The sequence below is a fragment of the Geotrypetes seraphini genome, chromosome 2 (assembly GCF_902459505.1).
Source record: "Geotrypetes seraphini chromosome 2, aGeoSer1.1, whole genome shotgun sequence".
Classification (NCBI taxonomy): Eukaryota; Metazoa; Chordata; class Amphibia; order Gymnophiona; family Dermophiidae; genus Geotrypetes; species Geotrypetes seraphini.
This window is the reverse complement of record NC_047085.1, coordinates 34,741,322-34,768,018: the sequence shown is the minus strand read 5'-3', so window position 1 is coordinate 34,768,018 and position 26,697 is coordinate 34,741,322. Positions and strand designations below refer to the sequence as shown.

The 26,697-nt window shown below is 44.0% G+C and overlaps 1 protein-coding gene across 4 annotated transcripts in view; it reads right to left on the bottom strand.

Annotated features, from left to right (window-relative positions):
* The window catches only part of ADCY8 (adenylate cyclase 8), a 588,267-nt gene that overhangs the window by 184,800 nt on the left and 376,770 nt on the right, over nucleotides 1-26,697 (bottom strand). For all 4 annotated transcript variants that reach the window (XM_033933219.1, XM_033933220.1, XM_033933217.1 and 1 more), the window contains 2 exons: nucleotides 10,915-11,015; nucleotides 1,737-1,938 (listed from right to left, as the gene is read on the bottom strand). In XM_033933219.1, coding sequence (XP_033789110.1) covers nucleotides 1,737-1,938; nucleotides 10,915-11,015 — 303 coding nt within the window. The remainder of the gene's footprint in view (nucleotides 1-1,736; nucleotides 1,939-10,914; nucleotides 11,016-26,697) is intronic.

Below are 26,697 nucleotides of genomic sequence, written 5' to 3'. Positions count from 1 at the left end.
GCCGATCAACAAGAAGCGACTGCTGGGGACCAGTCGCTCGCCTCCTTTCCGACTGCCCTGCCAGCCCTGCAGCCCTGAAATAAACCCGCTCTCTGCCACGACCTGCTCTCCTCTTGCCGCCCTGCTCAGCCCCCGACTCTCCAGCTCTGCTCAGCCCCGACTTGCCTGCCCTTCCCCGCAGTGCGAGCCTGTGGTTTTAACCCGCAGGTTAAAACCACGGGCTCGCGAAGTAAAAAAAACCCAGTAAAGTAAGTAAAAAAAGAAAAAGAGCTCTGCCAGGCACGAAGGGCCAGGGCATGCGCAGACCATCTACAGTCAAGGAAGATGGTCTGCGCATGCTCAAAGATCACTCTCCAGCGATCCGTGCGGTCGGTGGGGGGGGCGTTCCTTCGATCGCCCCCATTTGCATGCTGGCCCTTTGTGAATTCGGCGGCCTGCCGCGGATCGGCCAGGTTAGTAAATCTAGCTCATAGGCACTGAATATCCCCTCTAACTGTCCTTGCAAAACTGGCTAATTTGAGCATGCTGGGACAGAGATGGGGCAAAGTGTAAACTTGGCCGGTTAGAGATGATTTCCAGTCTGCTAACCGGCTTAAAGCTCCTTTTACAAAGCTGCAGTAGCGGTTTCTACTGCGGGCTGGTGCTTCTATGAGCATCGGAGCGTTTACCTCGCCAGCCCGTGGTAGAAACCTCTACCTCAGCTTTGTAAAAGCCAGCGTCAGTAACTACATAACATTAGGTCAGAAAAAAAGACTGTCCTAACTTTGGGGTCCTTTTACCAAACTGTGGTAATCACGTGTAAAAAGCTTACCGTGGGATGCGTTTAGTTGGATAAATGTTTAAATTTTGGGGTTCCACAAGTTTCTATTTATGTAGTGATATACATTGGTGTCCCATGGTAAATTTGCCTCTTTGTGCATGCACACTGCATGCTAGAAAAAAACATTTTTAAATTTTCCTCTATTGGAACGTGTTGGAGGATAGAGAGTAGGCTTGACAGCCCGTGAGGCATTGCCATGTGTTAATTGATTATCGCAGGGGGGCCTTACTACTTACAAAATTAGTGGCAGAAGGGGCTCACACAGTAATTTTTTTTTTTAATTACCACCTGCTAAAGGCAAAATTATCACGTGGCCATTAATTCAGAAAATGGAGAAATGTGCCATTTTCCGGCTGTGGCACAAGTGGCCTTAGCACGCAAGAAAGACTCATGTATGAGGCACGCTAAGGCCACTTTTGCCATGGCTTTAGTAAAAGGACCCTTTATGGGGTGAGTTAAGCGGTCTGAATATCCGCCAGTGCCCAGTTAACTTTAGGATTGGTACTCGTAATGGATATATTCAGTACCAGGAGTTGTGGATGCTCAAGCATTGAATATCTGGCATTAAGACAACTCACGATGGGAAGTGGCTTGTAAGCTGCTCACTACTGTGAACTTAATATCGATCCAATATATGTCTCCATCTATTTCTGTCTATAAATAGATTTACCCCTTCCCTTTTATAAAGCCGTTAGATGGCCACGGCAGTATTAGCTCCGATGCTCATATGAGCATCGGAGCTAATACCGCTGTGGCCATTGATAAAAAAGGCTAACGTGAATTTGTAAAAGGAGCCTTTAATTTAAAAAAAAACAAAACATGCTTGTAGGGTCAAATAAACAAATTAGTTTGATTGTCTATTATTATATTTCAAGTGTACAGCATGATTATTATTATTTTTTTCTCTGATGCTTACAATATTGATCACGGCTCCAAGGAAATTAATCATTATGGAAGCAAAGATGATGACGTTTCTGGCCAGGTAAGTCTCATTGATCCAGCAGCACGTTTTCCGGAGCACTAAGGGCAAACATTTATAATCCTCCGCAGTGGTTATTAGCACGAGAGCGGCATGCAGCATAATCAGAATCGAAAACTGAATGATCATGGCCACCATCCTGTGGAAATAAAAGAACAATTTAGAACACGGCGAGATTTTAGTAAAGCAACAAAAAAAAAAAAAAGATTTTTCATTCAACGGGTCACATGTTAATAATTATCACTAGAGTTTAAGCCAGGACCCAACTTTCCCAAAGGTACAGTAGTGAAGCACATTAATTTGCAACCTGAGGTAGGAAATGCAATCGCTCACCTCCCCAACATGACGTACTTTGCCGCAAGAGTAAATTAAGGGTATAAAATGGTCAGACACTGTATCGTATCACATTTCCCAGCTCCAGTTAATTCAGAAACTGGAAGCACCACTGAGAAATGATCTTTCCAGAACTGTTGTGAATACAGTAAACGGAACTGAAATAAATTAGGATGAATGCAACAAGAATTATCTAGGAGGAGAGTAAATAGGACACATTGCTAGAACTATTTAAGGTGCATGTAAATATAGAATACTTAGGGGTCCTTTTATCAAGCTGCGGTAGGGGTTTAATGCGCGTAATACCGCCTGCCGCGCTAGCTGCTAACGCCTGCATTGAGCAGGCGTTCGTTTTTTAGCCAGCCGCGGGGGTTAGCGCCTGATGAAATGTCCGACGCGCTAACCCCACTACCGCGGCTTGATAAAAGGACCCCTTAGTTGTAACAGTTAACTTATTTAGGAGGGTGTAAATATAGCATACTTAGAATGGTTTACTGTAACTTTGTGTAAACATAGGCGCTAAGCATTTTAGGGTGGATTTAGCACGCGCTAAATCAATGCGTATGCTAACACGTCCATAGGATGACATGCACGCGTTAGCGTTTAGCGCATGTTTAGCGAGCACTAAAAAGCTTAGCGCACCTTTGTAAAAGAGGGGGGATAGTATATGGCGGTGTAGCAGGGGTGAGCGGCGCCCACGGTTGTGGTGCCCCTCTCCCACCCTCTTCCCCGCCGCCACCTCTGCCACGTGTGCGCACTCCTCCCCCCTATCTTTTTATCTTCGGCACAAGCGGCCACAAACTTGCTGCTCGCGTCGGCTTCGGCGCTCTCTCTCATGTCACTTCCTAGGTGGCTAAAACACCCAAAACCGATGTGAGCAGTTAAAAAGCTACGGGGGTGGGGGGGTGGAGGGAAGGAGTGGAAAGGGGGTGGGTGTGTGGAGAGCAGGAAGGGATGCCAGTGCCCTGAGGAAGACTGCTACCCCCTTACCAGTCCACCGATAGTATACATATATAATAGCGTAATAATGCAAATGCAAACATGATACCCTAGCCAAGCAGCTAGGAGGCCGACCACAGTCACAGTGGAACCCATCGGAATCTGTATTTAAAATCCATTACAGATGTCTTTGAAAACTGCTTTGAATTGACTCCCCAGTCATTAGCAGCGGTATAGAAGCTTCCAATGAAAATAAAACTGCGCTGGATACCAATATCTTACAAGGCCAAATGTAAAGCTTTCTTTGATTTTCTAGATTCATTCATTCATTTTTCTACACCATTCTCCCAGGAGAGCTCAGAATGATTTACATGAGTTTATTCGGGTACTCAAGGAGGTTCACAATCTATCTAATGTACTGGGGTAATGGGGGGGGGGGGATTATGTGACTTGCCCAGGGTCACAAGGATCAGCTTGGGTTTGAACCCACAACCTCAGGGTGCTGAGTCAGTAGCTTTAACCACTGCGCCTCTGCAGAAATCAAAATGTAGTAAAAGTGAGCCAAGTGTAGGACAATCAAGTCATTGTGACATCACAGATGAGGCTGGCTCTTAGGCATTGGTGGAATGAGACAAGGGAAAAAGCCAGGCTTTCTCCTGCTTTCTGAAGTAGAGGTAGTCTCATGCTAAACGTAGCCCCTCTGAGAGTGAGTTCCAGAATGTGGAGGCTACTCCTGAGAAGACAAACAACCCCACGGTAAATATACAGAGAAGAAGTGGGGAGGGAACCGTACACATCAATCTGAGATGGAATTGAGTTGAATCATTTATTGGATACATCACATGTAAAAATAATCATCAGTCCATATTGCATATCCTTTCAGACCCGACATGGTCCGTGTTTCAGCTTCAGCATTGAAGCCTGCGTCAGGGGAGTACATAACAATCCACTAGATGGTGCTGGAACACTTAGCATCTAAGGAAAAAGTACTGCATATTGCAATTTTAATATGCTAATGAAAACGTATTGCTCAAAGAGCCGCATAGCTGAACATGCCACAAACAGCCGGGGAAGTAAAAAGGTATGGGGAAGGCATGGGGCGCACGTGTGCAAGGAGTGGGGGAGGGGTGCTATGTCCTTAGGAAGACTGCGCCTGGGGAAGACCGCCCAACCCGCACCTTACTACGCCACTGCCACAGGTGCAAGATAGGCACCTAAAAATGGTGACTGCAATGCGTCCCGATTGGTTCATTAACATTGAGATGCCGTTTGGAGAATTTGGTCCTAAGTGTCCAGTCGAGTTGAGCGTCTGAAGAATTTTTAATAAACTTTGTGGACACCTCTGGCTCTTGTTCGCTTCCCTTTGTCACCACTATGTGCTGTATCATTTTTGTACTAACATTATTAGAGTCATATTTGATTATTCTAATGTGTCCCTATTCATGTGTGTCATTTGTACCATGCAGATATGGTGTTTATCATACCTGTGTTATATGAATCTAATATGTACTTATTAAAATAGTGCTTTTGTACTGTGCTGACATTATGAGCTCCTTTTACGAAGATGTGTTAGCGTTTTTAGTGCACGCACCAGATTAATAAAAGGAGCCCTATGTATATCACGCCTATATTATATGAATATGTTTTCCTATTATGGTATCATTCATATTCTGATAATATTTGCCATAGTTTTGTTATATAATTATTTTGCAGTGCTATTAAATATTTATATTTCTGATAATATATCATGTTTGTGCTATTTCTAGGATTCATTCTTCCATTCCCAAGTTTACCTAATTGCTTGTGTTTATGCTTATGTTCGATCTTTGTTATGCAGTTAACAAAATCATACGTTTTATGTGAAATCGCACTGCAGTATACCACCTGGGGTGTATCTCTTTATAACTGAGGCTAATAAATTCCAATATACAGATTCATAACTGAAATGTCAAAATACAAAATAAGTCTTCAACAGCCATGAAATGATCCTGTAGAAGTAGAACTGGACCCTTCTAGCAGGCAATTTGTAGTGATAAATCAGATGCTCAAAGATTTTTATTATCTTCTGCTTTGCAGTTTTAAAAGGGCAAGCCTTGTCACCTCAGAAGCAAAGGGCATTGATGGTGTAGGATTTTCAAAATATCTGACATATTAAAATTATCCTTTCCCCTAGCTTCTGTGTGTGCTTACCGAGATAGAAAAAGGTTCAAGTTCAAGTTTCTTTATTTTTGTTATACCGTTTACAGTCAGGTATCTAAATGGTTTACAATAAAAAAAATTAAAAATATAAAAAAATATCATATCTAATGTTAAAAATAGATAAAGTAAACAGGAGAAAGAATAGATTGATGAACATGAAATGAGGTGGAGGAGAGAAAAGGTAAGTCAGTAAATACATGAAGACTAAAGGGAAAAGGGTTATGTCCTCAGAGAAACCTTGAGGTTTTTATTTTAAAAAAAATAGTACTGTTAGGTGTGGTACACTGACGTACCTGGGAATGTTCCTCCAAATTAGCAAGACCATCTTGCCCAGTAGCTTGCCTTCACAGTGGCCAATCAAGGCAAAAACTCAAATAGTAGCAACGTTCTAGAATCTCAAAGAGCAAGCAAGACTCTGGAACCCCAAAGAGTAGAAACATTCCATGGAGAATCCCAAAGAGTCGCAACATTCCATGTTACTGAACCAGGGCAAGCAATGGCTTCCCCCATGTCTGTCTCAATAACAGTTTTTGCAGACTAGCATTTATCTGCACACATTTCCTATACAACCCCCTCCCCCCAAAAAACCCCCCAATATGAACATGAAAACATATCATAAAGCTAGCAGTTGTCAGCTGATAAGGATCTTCTTGTCCTACTCATCTGTTTAATTGACGCTGTACAGTAGATTTGACTAGGAAGATTGGCTACTGGTAATTGCTTTCTGCTGCAAATTTAAGCTGAAGAAATGGCCATATGAATCCATCTAGAAATGGTCACTTTTGAAGCCGGTCGGCCCCAGTGGCTGGTACCCGCTAACCAAAAGAGATGATCCAATAGCTGAAACTCATTTGTGACTTCCCGATAGCGGAGCACCACTCTGCGAACATCCAGCAATTTCAGAGCTTTGTTACTTTTTTGACCCTGCGGGCATGAAGGCCAGCAACTGTTCTTCCTGGCTGATGCAGAAGCTGGAAATTACTTTTGGCAAGAAAGAGGGGACTGTTCTCAGAGAAACCACCGTCTCCAAAATCTTGACTGTCAGATCCATCAAAGACGCTGCCTCCAAGGGCTCATAGGTAGCTCTAGTGAGAGCCCACAGAATGAGATTAAGACTCTACGATGAAAAAGGTTGACACACTAGAGGATGCAGGCATAAAGCTCCTTTCAGAAATCTGGACACATCTGGGTGAAAGGCCAATGTCCTTTTCTTAGACTGGATCTGAAGCACAAGAGACTCGCTGCCTCTACCTTGAGGGAGCCAACTGCTAGTCCTTTCTCAAGCCCTTCTTGAAGGAAAGCTAGAACTAGAGACAATGGTGCCATGACTGGGTCTGCACCCTTCTGGGCACACGAGCTCTAGAAGCACCTCCAGGCCTTCTCATAGGTGGCCAAGGTTGACTGCTTCTTGGACTTTGAGAGTGGCAACCACTATTCCGAATAACATTTGCATACTAAGGCTGTGTGCTGAAGACCCATGCCATAAGACTAAAGCGTTCTAGATTCTCCAGGGCAATTGGGCCCTGTGAAAGTAATCCCGAATGACAGGGCAGTCTGAAACTCTGGTCCCTCCTTAGATGACCATATGGATGCCTAGGCCAGTCCAGGGTGATGAGAACTACCAGTGCTGAATGCATCCTTATTCTCTATAGGACTCTGCCTATCTTGGGCCACAGCGGGAACATATACAGAAGCCCTTCCCGTGGCCACAAAAGCACCAGGGCATCCATACTGATGCTTTCTGGCTCATATCTTTGATCAAAAAACCGAGATGTTTTCTTGTTGGTTGCTGACATCGTGAGGTCGAACATCAGTCACCCCCACCGACTCACAATGCTGTCGAATGTTTACCGGGATAGAGCCCATTCTCCTGGAACCAGGGTCTACCAGCTGAGGAAACCAGCTTACACATTGTCTACTCTCACTACATGTGCTGCCAAGAGGGCCAGTGGGTTGGTACTGAATGTCAAAATGAACAGTGCTGTGTACATCTTTTAGTACCCTGTGTAAAATAGATAGGGTAGTTTTTGAAAAATGGAGAGCACACGTATACATTTTTGTCTCACCCAAACTATATCTCCACTATACCTCCTAGAAATATCTAAGTAGCGTTAATCTCCATACATAAATAGTCGATTTTTGAAATCTTCATTTTCACATGTATACGTTCTATATGTGGAAATGCTGCTATTTACCCATGGAGATGCTTCTAAAATAAGGATCATAATCCCATGAAAGATATACTTTCAGAAGCATACCAAGCATACAATGCATAGTGCTGAAGTAGATACATAGACCAGTGAAAGGAACTAAAATTATATCCTGTACTCATATCCACTATTTCTAAAACAAAATAAGTCAATCCCTACTACCAATTTATTTAAAACATATCCAAATTCTCTCCAACATGCTGACAACAATGACTGACTACAAATCATTTCGAAAGGAAATTAAAGCCTTGTTATTCAGAAAATTTATCAAGAAATGCTAATACATCTCCTTGACTATTCTCAGCAAAGTCTCAACCACATCATCATACAATACAGGGACATTGGATTTCACACATATTTCACAGATTCTTCAGCCTATTGGGAACTACAAGAACAAGGGGGCACTCGGAGAAATTGAAAGGGGACAGGTTTAGAACCAATGCTAGGAAATTTTTCTTCACTCAGAGGGTGTTGGACACCTGGAATGCGCTTCCGGAGGATGTGATAGGACAGAGCACATTAAGGGGATTCAAAGAGGGATTGGACAAGTTCCTGAAGGATACGGGGATTGAGGGATATAGATAGAGGTAGAGATAGGATTATGAAAGGGTATAGATAGAAGAATAATGGGGATTGAAAGGTTTTGGATAAAAGATCACTTAAAAGTCATGGACCTGATGGGCCGCGGCGGGAGCGGACTGCTGGGCGCGATGGACCCCTGGTCTGACCCAGTGGAGGCAACTTCTTATGTTCTTAACACATTATCACTTAATCACTATGTCACTTGTTTACTTGTCTGTATAACACATTAGATTATTATTAGGCTACACCATTTTGATCCATTATGTAGTAATTTTAAGTATCAATTATACCATTTTAGGATTATCATTTATGTTTATTAGGACCCCTGAGGAAGGTGTGTTATTTGAAACACGGACCATATCGGGTCCCTTGGTTGGTATTAAGGTTGTATTTTTACTGCATTTTATTGATGGTAAAATAAACAATGCCTGCATCCTGTACATAGTCTGCAGTTTTTGTTTTGTTTTTTTGTTTTTTATTCAGGTACTGAAGCATTTTTCCCTGTCTGCCCTGGCAGGCTCACAATCTGTTTAATGTACCTGGGGCAATGGGGGAATTAAGGCCCAAATTCTGTAACCAGCACCTAAAGTTAGGCACCTATTTCGGAGGCGCCCAACTAGATAGGCGCCTATCTAAACTGAAAAACAAGCTCAATTAAGCTTTTTAATCAGCACGGATTGAATCATAGGCGCCTATCAAGAAAGCGCGATTCTGTAACAAGGCGCCTCTAGAAATTTAGGCGGCCTTCAAAAAAATAGGCACTATGCATGTTAGGCGTTGGCGTGGCTAGGTGTTAGGTGCCTTCTTACAGAATCACCCCGTGCGCTGCTCACTCTCGCTACGCCACTGAATCCACTAGAGCAGTGTTCTTCAACCACCGGTCCGTGGACTGGTGCCAGTCTGCATAAATTTTCTGCCGCTCCACAGGCCCGGCACGTCCATCGGGCCCAAGACAATGTTTTTCAGCCACCTGTCCATGGTGCGATCAACATGGCGTCTTCAGACCAGCTCCCTGAGTGCTGCAGTGCACAAAGCCGTGGGAAAAGGCTCCTACACGCGGCCTGCGCCTGAATCGGAAGCCTTCTCTCTAACATCGCAACATCAGAGGGAAGGCTTCCAGATGAGGCCTGGGACAAGCGCAAGGAGCCGCTGCCCACAGCTTTGTGCAATGCAGCACTCAGGGAGCCGGCCCGAAGACGCTGTGTTGATCGCACCGTGGACTGGCCCAAAGATAACACCGGGGGATAGGCCAGAAGGCAAGGCACATGGAGGGAGAGAGACAACAACGGTAGGGGAATGCTTTTATTTTTTTTATTTAGTGATTGATTTGTCTGTTTTTTTAAATTTAGTGATTGATTTGTCTGTTTAGGAAGAAATGCATTTGTTTCTTTTCCTCTGGGGTTGTACTGCTTGCAGAGACTTGCATCTTAGGGTTTGTTTGTAAATATTAGTACTTTTAGTTTTTGGTCCTGCATTTGGATGGGGTTATCTGTTTTCTGGTAGGAATGAATGTTGAAAAGCATACAGTGTGCTTTGTGTATTTTAATTTTGTGGTTAACCATTATGTGTTGTTAATACAATTATATTGTGTGTGTACATATGAAAAATGAATGGAAAACATGGTGTTACAATTAGTACTATTATGGAGGAAGGGTCTGGGGTGGAGACTGAGTGGAGCTGGGCACGACTTAGCCCAGTGTTCTTCAACTGCCAGTCTGCAGACCGGTGTAAGTCCACAAAATAATTATTTTATTTCCGCCGGTCCTTAGGTGTCAAAAGGTTGAAGAACGCTGCACTAGAGTGTGAGGAAACATTATGTGGCTCATCACATCCCCTTACATTCCAGAACTTTTTTCTTCTCAATGTCTCTCAACTAATAGGTTTAACAATACTCCAAAAACAAATAAAAAAATGATAGATCAGAAAATGTACCTATATTAAGTCATAAACAATTGATCCTTTCATATGGTTGAATTATTTAGAGCAAGTACCGTATTTTCACGCATATAACGCACGCGTTATACACGATTTTACAAACCGAGCATAACCATGCGTGAGCGCGTTTTACAATTTTTTTTTTTACATTGCTGGTTCCCCCTCCCCCCGATGTCCGATTCATCCCCCAGCCCTGAAAGCCTGATGCCCCACCCCGAAGGACTGCTGGTCCCCCAACCTGAAGGACCACTCGCACCCCCCCGACGTCCCATTCATCCCCCAGCCCCCCCCGCACCGTTTGCGGTGGAGAAGCAGCCTACCGTGGGTTCGCGATGCCAGTGAGCCCTGCTGCTTCCTCTGCCGGCGGTCCCGCCCCTTCTCTGAGCCCTGCGCTGCTTCCTCTGCCGTGGTCCCGCCCCTTCTCTGACGTCAGAGAAAGGGCGGGACCGCGGCAGAGGAAGCAGCGCAGGGCTCAGATAAGGGGCGGGACCGCCGGCAGAGGAAGCAGCAGGGCTCACTGGCGTCGCGAATCCACGGTAGGCTGCTTCTCTACCGCAAACGGTGCAGGGGGGCTGGGGGATGAATCGAACGTCGGGGGGGGTGCGAGCGGTCCTTCAGGGTGGGGGGAGCCAACGGTCCTTCGGGGTGGGGCATCAGGCTTTCAGGGTGGGGCGGGCCTTCAAGGGGGGGACAGGACTTCAAGGACAGGGCGGCGAGAGGAGAGTCGGGGCGACAAGCAGCATGCGCGGTATACGCGTGGGTGCCCTATACCAAAATTTTCTTACATAAATTCCTTGTTCCTGTGCGCTATACCCGTGTGCGCGTTGTACATGTGTGCGCGCTATATGCGTGAAAATACGGTAATTTTCTGACAATGATCGCCTAATGCTATGTTACAAATCCATCCTATTATTTACCTTGAAGAAGGAAGCAAACTTTGGATTGCCGTGATAAATACAAGAACAATAAAGGCACAGACCAAGTTTGACTTGAACACTTCGTCCCTCATTTGAGAATACTGAAATAAAAAGAGAACAAGTGAGACTCAATTGATTGTATCTTAAGGGATCTCAGCTTTTACAAAAGGTACCGAAAATGAGCAAGGCCTACTCGTGTAACAAAAAGTGGTTCATGTGTTTTTTAAAAAAAAACCTGTTCCAGCTGTGGATTTAGTCTCGGCAAACAGCTAACCTAAAACCAACATTTTTGACATTTTTTCATGTTTGTACTTTTTTTTTTTTTTTGTATTGTAAATAAGCTCATTAGATGTAGAAGAATAGAAAACACACAAGGGAAGTGTTCAATTAAACTGGCATTCAGTTCTAAAATGAATCACTTTGGGCTCCTTTTACTAAGCTGCGTTAGGGCATTGAGCTGGCGTTAGTTCTAGCCATGTAGCGCAGGTTAAGCGCACGCTAAAATGCTGCGTGCGCTAAAAACGCTAACGCAGCTTAGTAAAAGGAGCCCTTTATCAATATCCTACTTTTCAGTTTTCTTGAAGCAGAAGTTCAAATTGAAACATGGGGGGGGGGGGAGGGCACACTATCCAGGTGCGTTAAGATGGTTTTTACTCCATCTTGATTTCCCACAAGATTCAGCAACCTGTAGTATCTCAGTCCCGCGGGTTGCTGAATCTTGTTTTAAAGGAATAACGCTGCTTGTGAGTCACCTCGCAGGAGAATCGGGGCACAGAGCCGCGGCCCAAATCCACCCGGGCCGGCTGAGCAGGGCCCCTGGTTTCTGGGCCTCCCCCCAGATGAAGTTCTCTCTCAGGTCAAGCTCCACCCACCCCAGTCCCCATAAAGTCCAAGACCCGACACCCCCTTCCCTCCCCCCCCCCCCCTCTAAGGCTACCTTTAGAACAGTGGTGGTCCAAGAGGGTTCTTTGGGCAGGAACAATGCCAGTCACTGCTTCCCAATCTGGTACTAGCTGCAAAATGATGCCCCTAGTGGTAGTCTTGCATGACTACTGCTGGGAGGGGGGTTTGTCATGTTTTCTCATATGGGTTATTGTGCCATCATTTTTTGACCCAAATGCATTTTGCAGTGTACCACTGCGATAGGGTATTTGCATAGTCATAAAATGCAAAACATGCATTTGCATTTCATTACTTCTTAACCCACAGAGATTTAACCACCACCAAAGTAATTTAAATCAGGAGGAATTAGGGCCCTTTAAATTGCATTAAAGGGCAAATAACATGACTTAAAGACCTAAAGCCACTTGATAATTCCCTCCCCCCCTCCCGAATCTATTAGAACCACATTTCTTGAATTTAACCTGCTGATTTTGCTTCATGCACAAAAGTGCATGCATTTTCTATTTAAACCAACAATAGAGCAAATCAGTTTTGCCCTTCCTGCTTTCGTTGACAAATTCGTTCACATGCATGCACTTTTGGGGCTCATTTAAAAAAAAAAAAAAAGAAAAAAAGTCCAAAATGCAGCATAAAGGGGCAGATGGATAGGGTTCTTATCAAACCCTTCCAATTCACATTTTGAAACCCATGTTCTAGACCAGGAGTAGGCAATTCCGGTCCTCGAGAGCCACAGGCAGGTCAGGTTTTCAGGATATCCACGACAAATATGCATGAGATAGATTTGTATCTCAGAGAGGCCGTGCATGCAAATCTATCTCGTACATATTCATTGTGGATATCCCGAAAACCTAACCTGCCTGTTGCTCTCGAGGACCGGAATTGCCTACCCCTGTTCTAGACGGATTTCTATGGTGGTTGTCTGCAGTATGTCTAAATCTCAAGAGGGCGTGGTTTGGGTGGGGCTAGGGCGGGCTTATGATTTGGACACTTTTCTACAACAACCAAATATTTTAGAAAATGTCCAGGCCCCAATTTGGATGTTTGAGGCTAGACCTATTTCAACAGCGAATGAGTGCCAAAAATGTGCCCAAACTGAGTAAACGACCACTGGAGGGATGAAGGCATGACTCCCCCTCCTACCCCATAAAGATGAGAATAAAACAGTTCATACCTGCCTGTATGATAGCTTCAGATAAGGCTATGGACTCCTAGGCCCGCCCCCACACGCACCCATTCCTGCCCCCGATCCCGCCACCTGCTCTCATTGAGCAGGATCTCCGCGCGTGCGTGGATGCAGCACAATGACATCACGCGCACGCGATGTCATCACCTTGTAACCGTGCATGCGCGGATGTCCTCCTGCCCGAAGGAAAGCTTTGCAAAACCCAGCTGTCTTTTCTTGATTTTAACTGGTATTGGGGTTCAAATGATCACAAAAAATTGAAAAAATCATGATAGGTTAAATTACACATTTTGGTGGACAAATGTATGTACTGCATATAGATTTGAAAGAGTAAACGCAGAACGTTCAGGAAGTAGTGTTCTATTTAACAAAATTTGGAATCCATTGGCATTATTTGCGAATTCAAAGTAATAATAATAATAATAATTTATTTTTTATATACCGATATACCGTGAAGTTCGAAGCGGTTTACAATAAAGATACATTTGACAGTACATGAGATAGAAACGGTTTACAATAAAGATACGTTTAGTCAGTACATGGGATGCAAGTAGTTTACATTAAAGATTCGTTATATAATAGATAATATATTGCCTTCTGAGGTTTTTTTTTTTTGTTTGTTTGTTTTCATTACACATCTGGGTTGGGATGGGTGGGAGGGTTGGGTAGGGATAGATACTGATTAACATAGATATTGAATCTTCTTATTAAGATGTTTAATATTGTTAATATCAATAATTGATGGAAGGGGGCGGTTATAGTTATGATTCTATGCTTTCTGCTTATAATAGTGTTTTCTTGTAATATTTTCATGTTGTCAATTTACTGTATTACACTATTGTAATTTAAAAAAATAATAAAAATTATTAAAAAAAATAAAAGAAAAGCCATCCAGATCCCCGGACATGTCCTCAAAAGGAGGACATGTCCAGGTAGATCCGGACATCTGGTAGCCCTAGCTTCAGAGGTTACGGCCAGTCCTAGTAGAGCAGCTAGCAGATTCCTTTATTGGCCTAGTGGGCAGTGTAGCCACGGAGATGGGGTCACAAAACCCCGGACACTTGACCCTACCCTGTTTCACCTCCAGCCCCGGCCAGTTCTGCCCCCAGCCCCACCCCCACAAAGCCTCCTCTCGTCTTCCCCCGACAAGCTCCAGCTGCGTCTGGATGGCCTGCAGTATGTGCGGAAGTGTGTGATGTCATCCGCACATGCTCAGAGGCCCTCCAGATGCGGCCGGAGCTCATCAGGGCTTTCCAAATCTTGGAGAAACAGCCAGGCTTTGGAAAGTCCATCCGGGCACTTGGACAGTCCTCTATAAAGAGGACATATCCGGGTTTTCCCAGACGTCTGGTAACCCTACTCAGGCCCGTACCCCACTTTAACTACTACACTTATGGAGAATTATGTGAGTCTTCCAAAATCCACCCAAATCCTACAGGCATAAGGGCTATTGGTGTAGTGTACAGTTGGGTCCAATAGGTTTGAGGTGAGATTTGAAGGACTCATCGTAGAATATAAGGGACGATAGTGAGATGTGTACCCGACCCATTTTATGTGAGGTTCACAGCAGTGGTAGGTTCCCCACTGCTCTGCTAGGATGTCTGTGTAACCAGTCTACTAAAAATGTTGGATCGATTTGTCACTCTGTCAAAAATTACAAAGACTAGGGGACACTCAATGAAACTGCAGGGAAATATTTTTAAAACCAATAGGAGGAAATATTTTTTCCACTTGGAGAATAGTTAAGCTCTGGAACCGCGTTGCCAGAGGTTGTGGTAAAAGCAGATAGCGTAGCTGGTTTTAAGAAAGGTTTGGACAAATTCCTGGAGGAAAAGTCCATAATCTGTTATTAAGACATAGGGAAAGCCTCTGCTTGCCCTGGATCGGTAGCATGGAATGTTGCTACTCTTTGGGTTTTGGTCTGACCCAGTAAGGCTATTCTTATGTTTTTATGTTCCTACATCCCAATGACTTGTTTGGTGTGTTTTTTTCCTTTTGGATGTAGGTTGTTGTTTTTTTTTTTTTAATCAAAAATGGTTTATAAAGATAGATACACATCTGAGAAATCAGCATTTTTAAAATAATAAGATAGATATTTTTCTGTTCTGAATATGGTCATATTTGCCATTGTTTTTTTGTGCGTCTTCCGCAAAACATTCATACTCAGATTTGGATGTCGTATCAAAAATGCCCCTCTTTATCTCTTGCATTTATCTTTGAATTTGGTTTAATCAGCATCTGTTAACTTTAATAAAAATTTGTTCTTCGTGACAAAGCTTTAAAGTCACAGGTCTTTATTAGGTTACGCTAGAAACTTACCCCCCTCTTCTACGAAACTGCGATAGCAGATTTTAGCACGGTGAGCCGCGCTGAACGGCCATTCAGCGCGGCTCCCTGCGCTACAAACTGCTAGTGCAGTTTAATAGAAGAGGGGGTAAGTAATATTATATCATGACTTTATGAGACGTTGAAATGTAAACCAGTTTAAACTGAAAGACTTTTAGAGTTAATCTCGTCTTGCATTCAGGTAGAATTATTCCCAGGAACTCAAAAGGATTTCTAGGAAACTCAACGAACAGGTATAAAACAGCTGCCCTTTCAGTGATAAAGGAAAATATTTGCAGATCAAGATTAAAGAAGAAGAGAGGTCCTTCAGTATAGTGACATTTGACTGATGCCGCTGATGAACATAGATTATTTTAACTGCATTTTCAAAAAGCAATGCTCCTTTTTGACGGTCTTGGTTAAGGCCGGATAAATAATGTACGATGTAACTAAACAGAATAGCTTACACCGACGAACTATTATCACGACAACTGCTACCATTGTAAGTACGGTTTGCAATTTTTCAAACTGCTCCCGGGCATGCATAGCACAGAAGAGACATGTGACAGAGCCACTCCTTAATGCAGTGTTCTTCAACCACCGATCCATGGACCAGTGCCGGTCCACAGAAATTTACTGCCGGTCCACAGGGCCAGCACGTGCATCAGGCCCAAAACAGTGTTCTTCAATTGCCGGTCCACGGTGCGATCGATGCGGCGTTATCTTCGAGCCAGCTCCCTCTTCCTTCCTGATTCAGTGCACAAAGCCACGGGCAGCGGTTCCTACGGGCATCCTGCGCCTGAACTGGAAGCCTTGTCTCTGACGTTGCAACGTCAGAGGGAAGGCTTCCAGATGAGGCACGGGACGTGCAAGGTGCAATTAGTACTATTATGGAGGCAGTGTCTGGGGTGGAGATTGGGTAGAGATGGGCGGGGTCAGGCCCACAACTTAGCCAATGTTCTTCAACCGCTGGTCCACAGAATAATTTTTTTATTTCTGCAGGTCCATAGGTATAAAAAGGTTGAAAAATACTGCCTTAATGCACTGAACTTGCAAGCGAGTCCAAATGAATATACCAACGGACATTCCTGCCGCATTCATCTCCAGCCCCAACCTATCAGGTTTGAGGACCTAATATATAAAGACAAACTTCAGACCTCACCGCATACTCTGAAAAAAAAAAAAAAAAAGCCACAGCACGATGGCTGAAACATTGGTTTCTACCTGAGAAGACGCAGCGAGACCTGGAAACCTGCAACATACTTGATTGGACGATGCTATAATGGTGGATAGGGCTTTGGGGTAACTCATAGGACCTTACGCACTTATTCCTGGGGGAATTCTGTGGAACTTTATAGAATATGCACAGAATTCCTCACCCCACAGAACACACAGAGAGCTCTGCAAAGATGGGGTGTTCACAAGCACAGGCTACTGAAATGATCAGTGGTCTATGTAATAAGGCTATGGGAACAGACTCAAAAGATATCAATATGTATACTTTGGAGGAAAGGTGGGAGAGGGGAGATATGATAGACACCTTTAAATAATTGCGTGGCATAAATACGCATAAGACCAGCCTCTTTCCATTGAAAGGAAACCCCAGAGTGAGAGGGCATAGGATGACGTTAAGAGGTGGCAGGCTTAAGAATAATCTAAGGAAATACTCTTTTACAGAAAGGGTGTTAGATGCGTGGAATAGTCTCCCGGTAGAGGTGGTGGAGACAGACTATGCCTGAAAGAAAGCATGGGACAGGCACATGGGATCTCTTAGGGAGAGGAAGAGATAGTGAGTGCTGCAGATGGGCTATTGTTGCCTTTATCTGTTGCCATGTTTCTATGTTTCTGCAGTCGGGTCTAAGCCGGCAGAGAAAGAGGTGATCCGATATGCAGTGGTTCACTTCTTCTACTTCCTGCTGCACAAGGTTTGTAGGGGAGGTGGACAGAGCAGAAGATGTCATGGGGAAGGGGGCAGAGGAAGGTGAATGTGCCATGGGGAGGGGAGTGGACAGGCACAGCAAGCTGAGTGTGAAGGGGCAAGCAAAGCAAGTTGAGTATGCCTTGAGGGTGTGTGGGATGGGGAAAGAGCAAAGTGAATGTACCACGGGGAGAGTAGGAGGGTGGGACACAGCAAGAGGAGTGTAGATGGGACAAAACCCATCTCTGCCTGTCCCCATTGGAATCTAACCCATACCTGCTAAGATCTATTCCATCTCAATGCACTCCTGTGATTAATCTCCTCCATCATCAGCTGTACAACAGTTAATTTCTTCAATACTCCACCCCAAACTTTCCTTCAGATTCTAGACTACATAAACATTAAAAAAAATAATGAAAATCCAACATTTATTTCTTAGCTGAAAGTTATTTCTTAAATCTGTTCAGAATCAATTAGTGTTACAAGCCTCATTTTGGCGCTCCAGTATCCCGCCTTAGTGCATTCCAAGCCTCACTCTGGTGTTGCCAGAGATCTTGACTAGGAACTCTTTCCATCCTCACAGGAATCCTACAAGCCTGGAAGTCATACCTTGTGACCAGCCAGGCATTCTCCCTGCCAAGGTCCCAGTTAGATCACTAGGTCAGACACAAAAGAAATCCCGGAGAGGAATCGGGAAGGTACATGTGGTTCCTGATACTGACAATATCTCCTTTGACCAGCAGGGGGAGCCTGATCTAGCTGAGTATGAGTTAGGTGACCTATACCCAAGTCGCCACCGGGGAAGCCCAAGAGGCCCCTGGAACACTGCTGACTCAGACAGAGTAGGGCATGCCCCTAAGGTATTTAAACCAACAGTTGAGAGCAGACAGGCAGGTCAGCTAGTGAGAAGGTTTAAACCTTTTTTCCCTAGGGAGTCCCCTGGGCCAAGCAGGTGCAATAGACCCATTCCCATGGAGCTATTAGAAGCCGGACAAGCTGAGGAGCTGCCTGTTCCAGAGGAGGAACAACCCATGGATTGTCAAGAAAGTTTAGCAGAGTGTGCTCCTGACTTTCCTGAGGCCATGCAGGTGGACTGGGCCTCAAGCTGCAAGCAGTGAGTTATTGGTTTTCAAGTAACTGTTTGCTTGCTTTGTTTTTGTTGTTTTTGGCAAAGCTAAGAGTGTCATTGTGGGGAGAGGTTTTGCTAACACCCAGGGAGGGAATTTTGAAAACAATTAGCTGTGCTTTTGACTTGCAAAACCTGTGACACTCTCCTTTACCTGGCAGGGATATTTTAGGCTGCCAGAGGCTTTAACTTTGAGCACTGTAGTTTGGAGAACAAGTGCCCTGAACTTTATTTGTGTTTGTGGAACTATCTGCTGAGAAGCAGGCAGAGCTAGCTCTGAGGAGAGCTGAAACCTCAGGTGCAGCTGGGACTAAAATTAGTGCTCACAGAAAGTTTGGACTTTATTTTGTGCTGTTTATTTGTTCATTCCTTTTGGCATTTTTGTTTTGCTGCTGTTTGGGAATTCTGACAAGTTTACAAGCTGTAATGATGAACTACTTACCTTCATGAAAGAATGAGTAAAGTTGAATCATTTGCCTATGAACTTTAATTGTGGTGCCTTTGATTTTTGGTTCCTGATTAATAACAGTTCAGTCCTGCAGGATGACTCCATCTCGGGTCACACGCTGGTGTTCTATTTTTGTGTTGCCACTTGGAGCACTGTAGAGCCCTGGTCTGGGCTACAGTGGGGCTACAACCTACAGGATTCCCAGAAACCTGGCTACTATGCCTGTGGGATTCCTGTGATCCCCTTTCTTGTGCAGCTGTCTAGATGAGTGTGCCATGGGAAGGGTGGGATGGGAAGCAGGGCAAGGTAAGTGTGCCTTGTGGGCCAGGGGGAGGGGTCAAAACAACTTGAGTGTCGAGGGTGGATGGAAAGTGGGCAAAGCAAGGTGATTGTGCCTTGAGGATAAGTGGGAGGCAGTGCAAGGTGAGTGTGACATGGGAAGGGAAGAGCAGAGCACAAAGCAAGGTGAAAGTGTGCCTTAGGATTTTTTACTTTTAGGGTGGGCAGCAAAAGCTGAGAGTGTGTCATGGAGATTTTGGAGGGTGGTCAGAGAAATTTGAGAGTCTACCATGTGAGGGGCAATGTGGCTACTAGACTGACAATGTGGCACTGGTGTTTGTGGAAAACAAGCTTGAGGGAAGGTCATAAGAGGAGAGGAGGAGAAAAAAATAAGAGGTGAGAGTATATGCCTGGGGGAGGGAGAAGATTTGGGGGGCAGAATTAGGGGTCTTGCTGGGAGACAGAGGGAGGAAGAACTTCAGTTGGAGTAAGAAATAGAACTGGGAAAGCTGGATCCTTAAGAGTGAATTTCAGGCCTTATGATGGAGAAATTCTACACAAAAAAAAACACCCCAAATATGTGAAACCCCCCATGGGAGTGGGTTTCTGACAGAGCTTAGAAAGAGGTGTTTGTGAACAGTGGGTTTGAAAACAGCAATTATCTGTCACTTATCTGATTGCAGAATTGCATCCAATTTATGAAAGATACATGGCTGAGTGTGCAGAGGGGGTAGGTAGCTCCATATGGAAATCATACACTGAGGGATGAACACCCAGACGCTTGGGTGAAATGTTATGCATTTTAAGAGGTTATTTAATGAATAGGAATAAAGGTTGTGAGCTCAAATATACGTGGGGATGTAAGTTGAGCTGTTAATGGTCTACAATTTTGGAATGCTCTCCCTAATCATATTCGGTCTGAAACCAATTTAGAACATTTCAAATCACTTTTTTTTTCTTATTTTCAGGTGCATTTGATTAACAGCTTCTATTCAATTGGTTTATATTTCAGGCGGGAATTAATGAGTATCAGTATGGATCTAGAACAGACATGGGCAACTCCGGTCCTCGAGGGCTGGAATCCAATTGGATTTTCAGGATTTCCCCAATGAATGTGCATACACCACAAAGCTTTATTTTCATCAGAAAAGGCTTGTGAATGGACTGAGTACAAGCTCCAGGTTTTCTTTCACTGTATTGTGGGATAATACAGATTTTACTGAAAGTGCAATATGGATTCATTTATGTTTAATGTATAATATAGTGTTAAGATTTGTGTTTAATAAAAATACCTGTCTATTTATATTATATGCAATGAATATAATGAGATCTAAATGCATGCACTGCTTTCAATGCATATTCATTGGGGAAATCCTGAAAACCCGATTGGATTCCAGTCCTCGAGGACTGGAGTTGCCCATGTCAGCACACACTTAAATTTTACTATACTTTATTTGTTCTTTATCTGTGAATAATGCAATTTCATATTTTCTTTTTGTATTTTCTAATTTTATCTACATTAACTTCTTATTTTAAATGTAAACCTCATGCATTTGCCAATGCAATATATCAAGTACTAAATAAACTTGAAAACTTAGGGCTCCTTTTACAAAGGTGCGTTAGGGCTGGGGTCCCCAAAGTCCCTCCTTGAGGGCCGAATCCAGTCGGGCTTTCAGGATTTCCCCAATGACTATGCATGAGATCTATGTGCATGCACTGCTTTCAATGCATATTCATTGGGGAAAGCCTGAAAACCCGACTGGATTTGGCCCTCAAGGAGGGACTTTGGGGACCCTTGCATTAGGGCCTTAACGCACAGAATAGCCCGCGCTAAACTGCCATGCGCGCTAGCCGCTACAGCCTCCTCTTGAGCGCGCGCTAATCCGGTGCGTGCACTAAAAACGCTAGCACACCTTTGTAAAAGGAGCCCTTGGAATAACAGAAGTACAAATAACAAAGGCACTCACTCAGCTGCTCCTCACTGTTCACTCATCGCTTATCTCCCCTTATGATCCACCCCGAGAGCTCTACTCACCTGGTAAGTTCCTCCTATTTGTGCCCTTCTCTTCAACTGCCAACTCCAGACTCGGTCCCTTCTGCCCTGCTGTGCCGTATGCTCGGAACAAGCTGCCCAAATCCCTATGGTGGGCTCCGTCTCTGACGGTGTTCAAGGTCCAGTTAAAAGCCCACTTCTTTGAGAGTGCTTTCGGCACCTAACTCAGTGGTTCCCAAACCTGTCCTGGGGGACCCCCCAGCCAGTCAGGTTTTCAAGATATCCCTAATGAATATGCATGAGAGAGATTTGCATACCTGTCACTTCCATTATATGCAAATGGTGGTTAATGGTACCCTCTCTAAAACATCGGAGGTGACCAGTGGAGTGCCGCAGGGCTCGGTCCTGGGTCCACTCCTTTTCAACATATTCATAGGGGATCTGACTCAAGGGCTTCAAGGTAAAATAACACTATTCGCCGATGACGCCAAACTATGTAATATAGTAAGTGAATGCAGTTTACAGAATTATATGGCGCAGGACCTGCTTACATTGGAAAGTTGGTCCTCAACCTGGCAGCTAGGCTTCAATGCTAAGAAATGTAAGGTCATGCACCTCGGAAGCGGAAATCCATGCAGGACGTACTTCTTGAACGGAGAAACTTTAACTAGGACTTCAGCAGAACGAGATTTAGGAGTAATCATCAGTGCAGACATGAAAACTGCCAATCAAGTGGAGAAGGCTTCATCTAAGGCAAGGCAGATATTGGGTTGTAGTCTCCATTGAGGGTTATACACTAAGTCCAACGAGTTTCCAGGGTTTTTTTTTGTATCGCAGGAAAAAATAGCTTATGAAAAAACTGGAAAGTCGCTGGACTAAGGCCCTCTTTTACTAAGGTGCGCTAACTGATTAGTTAGTCTATGGATGCGTTAGCGTGCGCTAATTCAATTAGCGCACCTTAGTAAAAGAGGGGGGTAAGTGTATAGTAGAGAATGACACGGGAATTTCCCGTGGGAACTCATTTTCCCATCCCATCCTAGCAAGTTCTTTTCCTGTCCCTACCCCCGTTCCTGCAAGCTCTGTCCTCATCTGCACAAGCCTCAAACCCTTTAAAATCATAAGTAGCAACATTCTAGAGCTCAGGCTGTGATGTCATAACGCCTCATTCCACCAATGCCTAAGCTCTGTCCTCACCTGCACAAGCCTCACACACTTTAAAATCATAAGTAGCAACATTCTAGAGCTCAGATTGTGATGTCATAACGCCTCATTCCACCAATGCCTAATCTCTGTCCTCATCTGCACAAGCCTCAAACCCTTTAAAATCATAAGTGTTTGAGGCTTGTGCGGTTAAGGCAGAGCTTAAAGGAATGGGGCAGGGACATGGACAAAACTCATGGGGACGGGATGGGGGAAATTGAGTTCCTGCGGGGACGGGGAAAAATTTGTCCCCGTGCCATTCTCTAGTGTATAGCCCTCAATGGACGCTGTTTAACTAGCTTTTTTTCCCAAACTTTTCAAAACTACTCTCGCTTCGTATGTCCATCTCCCCTTCGGTTTCATTTTCAGGATGAATATTTGCAGGAACTACAGATGCCTATATTATCCACATGGGTACTATTAAGCATCTCAATAAGAAATTTCTTTCAGAGAATCTAGGTGGACAATAAGGGCCAGATTCTGTTAACGATGGAGGCACCTAGACACATCAATCACGCATTAGACATTGCTAACAGAAGCCCACTTTACCCACCTCCCAGTCAAAGGCATACAAAGCAAAAGAATATAAGAAGGACTATTAGCAACCCAAGCAGCAAGACTAGACCACCACCTCTCCAATCTGATGACCACAACGCCCAACTACAAAACCTTCAGGAAAGAATTGAAGACCATGCTGTTCAAGAAATTTGTCAATTGATCTACCTAAACCTTCTCGACTCCCCAAATCCTATTGCTTTTTCCAACTATCAACCTTGTAATCTCTCTGGGAATGCCCAGGCCAATTCTTTTGTAAACTGCCTAGATCTGAAAGGTATTGGCGGGATAGAAGACACCAATTGTAATTGTAGGTATCTCTAATGTAGGCCAGGGTTTACCTCACCTACAATGAGTTGCCTAATAATGCCCGAAGAACAACACAAACAAAAGCAAAATCCAACTGGTCTGCAGTAAAGAACAATGGAAACTAAACAAAGAACAACTGCAGACAGGGGTACAAGATGCAGGCTTAGTTTATTAAAAAATCAGGGTCCCTGGGATGGTTGGTATGAAGGGACGGGGGTGTGTGGAGTTGGTTGGGTAGGATGGGGATCGATTCTGTGGGCGGGTGGTTGGGGTCCGGTTGTTTTGTTTAATACGTGCTGGGCGGTATAAGAACACAGCTTGCTCAGCAGTCTCTTTACTTTCTTGTTGGTTTAGGGTTATGGGTAGGGCTTCAGGGTGGGGGATTCGGAGTGGGATGGGTGTTGCTATCGGGAGTGGGTGGGGTTTGGGGGGATTCTTTGGGGGCAAAAATTGTTTGGTTGTACGCTGGTGATCTCGACCTTGTTGTACTCTCGTGTTGTATTATGTATTTGCTGATTGTGCACTAAAACAATTAGGGTTGCGATTAAAGTCACCACCTTTTACAAACCAGGGGGCCCGATACGGTCCGTGTTTCGGTTAACACGTTTTCATCAGGGGTCCCTAATTTGAAAGGTATCAAATGAAACCGCAACAAAAATAAGCTTCTGCCTGATTCAAATAAAATGTCGCTGGAGCAAAGAGAAGAGCGACTAAAATGGTTAAGGGGCTGGAGGAGTTGCCATTCAGCGAGAGATTAGAGAAACTGGGCCTCTTCTCCCTTGAGAAGAGGAGACTGCGAGGGGACATGATCGAAACATTCAAAATACTGAAGGGAATAGACTTAGTAGAGAAAGACAGACTGTTCACCCTCTCCAAGGTAGGGAGAACGAGAGGGCACTCTCTAAAGTTGAAAGGGGATAGATTCCGTACAAACGTAAGGAAGTTCTTCTTCACCCAGAGAGTGGTAGAAAACTGGAATGCTCTTCCGGAGTCTGTTATAGGGGAAAACACCCTCCAGGGATTCAAGACAAAGTTGGACAAGTTCATGCTAAACTGGAACATACATAGGTGAGGCTGGACTCATTTAGAGCACTGGTCTTGACCTTGGGGCCGCCACGTGAGCGGAGGGCACAATAGACCACTGGCCTGACCCAGCAGTGGCAATTCTTATGTTCTTATGTAAAAGTTGGTGACTTTAACCGTAACCCTAATTGTTTTAATACACTAAGCCTGCATCTTGTAACTCCTGTCTGCAGTTGTTCTTTGTTTTGCCTAATAATCTGCCCCTAACTATGCCTATATGGTTTCAAACTACCAACCCAATTATTCTTAAACTCTTTTGTCATTATGAGCTTGTTAAATCTCATTAATGACACCATTAACTCTGATTTTGAAATTGATTTTTTAATTAATGTAGGTGCCTATATATTAGGCGCTACTTATAGAATGTCCCCCTAAATGCAGAATAAAAAATGTAAGAAATACAGATTCCTAGCTCTCACTGGACTCTCAAGAGCGTTGAGTTTATGATGACAAACTAAACCATCCTTGATACCATAGACCAATAGCCTACTGCATAGCCATCTACAATTCCATTTAATAAACATTTTACCATCCGGTCATATTAAGAAGCTCTTCTAATTTGCCACAGTCTCTTTAGCAAATTTACAAAGTTGAGAAATAGTTTAAAGAAAACCCCGAGTCCTAGCTACTACATTACTTATCAAATGTCAGTTAAATAGATTTCAGCTGTGGACTTGATCTTATTCTGAAGAATGTCACAAAACAAAGGAGAGCACATATCACTTTAGGAAAACGACGGTCCCCCACAGGTCAATTCAATGAAATCTAATCTAGTCTTCGATTTATATACCGGGTCATCTTCCAACGGAGCTCGACTCGGTTCACATGTAATTAAGACTAGAGTACATAAGAAGAAGAGCTGTATTATCATTTCGTTGATACTATAGTTAAGCCGTTTAAATATTGTGTGAACAGCAGAGTTTTCAGGACTTTACGAAAGTGTTGTAGACTCCACTAGAAGAATTATGACAGTGTTTCCCAAACTTTCTTCTATGCCGGAACCCCTAGAATATCTGTCATACATTGAGAAACCCCCACTCCTTCCCCTCTCCCTTCTCACCACCCAAGGACCCTAGCCCCCCTCGGGCCTACTATATCATTGGTGGCCTAGAGGGAGCAGCAGTGATTCTCAGTTGCTCTTGCTCATGTCAGCTTTCCTGACAAAATGGCTGCTGAGACCTCCCATGGGTAGTCACGTAAGACTACCACGAGAGGTCCTGGCAGCCATTTTGAGATTGGAGCAAACATGGGCAGCAGTTTCCCCAGCTGGAGCCCTGGACAATACGCTGCCATATCGGATATCTTGGTCTTACATAAGAATTGTTGAAATCTAACAATGGATTCAAGCTGGTTTGGCGGAGAGGGTGAAAGACCTCTTCTAGAAGAAGAGGTTGTGAGCCTGCAATTGCCCCCGATGAAGGAAATGAAATGGGGTAACCAGGGGCAACCAGTCCTCACGCTTTTGAGATAAACATCCTTTCATTTCTTTATTATTAAATATTATATACACTGCTTGAATAGATGTATGATAATTTGAAACTGACAAACATATCATTAGTGATTCACAGTCCTTACTTTTTTTCTTCACATGGTTTGGATTTTTATATATATTTTTGTATATGTCATGGAAGAATATATGATGTAAAGGGTGCATCTACAATTCACCTGCTGGAAGTGAACTTGCTTTAGGAAATGACCCCGGTAGACTTAAACTTGAGCAATTATTAAAGGTTCCTGAATTACTGAATTTCTTCCTCGCAATCAATGGGACATATATAAGATAACTAACGTATGATAAAATAAAAAGAATACTCTTGTTAGTTACATTATATACGTACTAGCTTTATAGCCAGTTACATTAATGGGTGCTAGAATATATGTGTATGTGTCTGTCTTTATTTCTTTCTCTCTCTGTCTCCTTAGCCACTTTCTGTATTTGTGCCTTTCTTTCTTTTGTCTGTCCACCACCACCCCTTCATTGCTCCCCTTATCCAGCAGCAGCCCTTCTCCTTGTTTTACCTCCCCCCTGTCCATCAGCACCTTTTCCTGCTCCCCCTGTCCAGCAGTAGGCCTCCCAAGGTGCTAGAATAGATGTGTAGACTTAGGCATTTCTTTCTTTCTTTTTTTCTTTCTGTCTCTCTCCCTGCCCCCTTTCTTTCTTTCTGTCTCTTTCCCTAGCCCCCTGTCTGTCTTTCTTTCTGTCGCTCTCCCTTCCCCCTGTCTGTCTTTCTTTCTTTGTCTGTCTTTCTTTCTGTCTCTTTCCCTGGCCCTCTGTCTGTCTTTCTTTCTGTCGCTCTCCCTTCCCCCCGTCTGTCTTTCTTTCTGTCTCTTTCCCTGGCCCCCTGTCTGTCTGTTTTTCTTTCTGTCTCTCTCCCTGTCCACTGTCTGTCTTTCTTTCTTTCTCTCTCCCTGCCCCCTTTCTTTCTGTCTCTCTGCCTGTCTGTCTTTCTTCGGTGGCAGA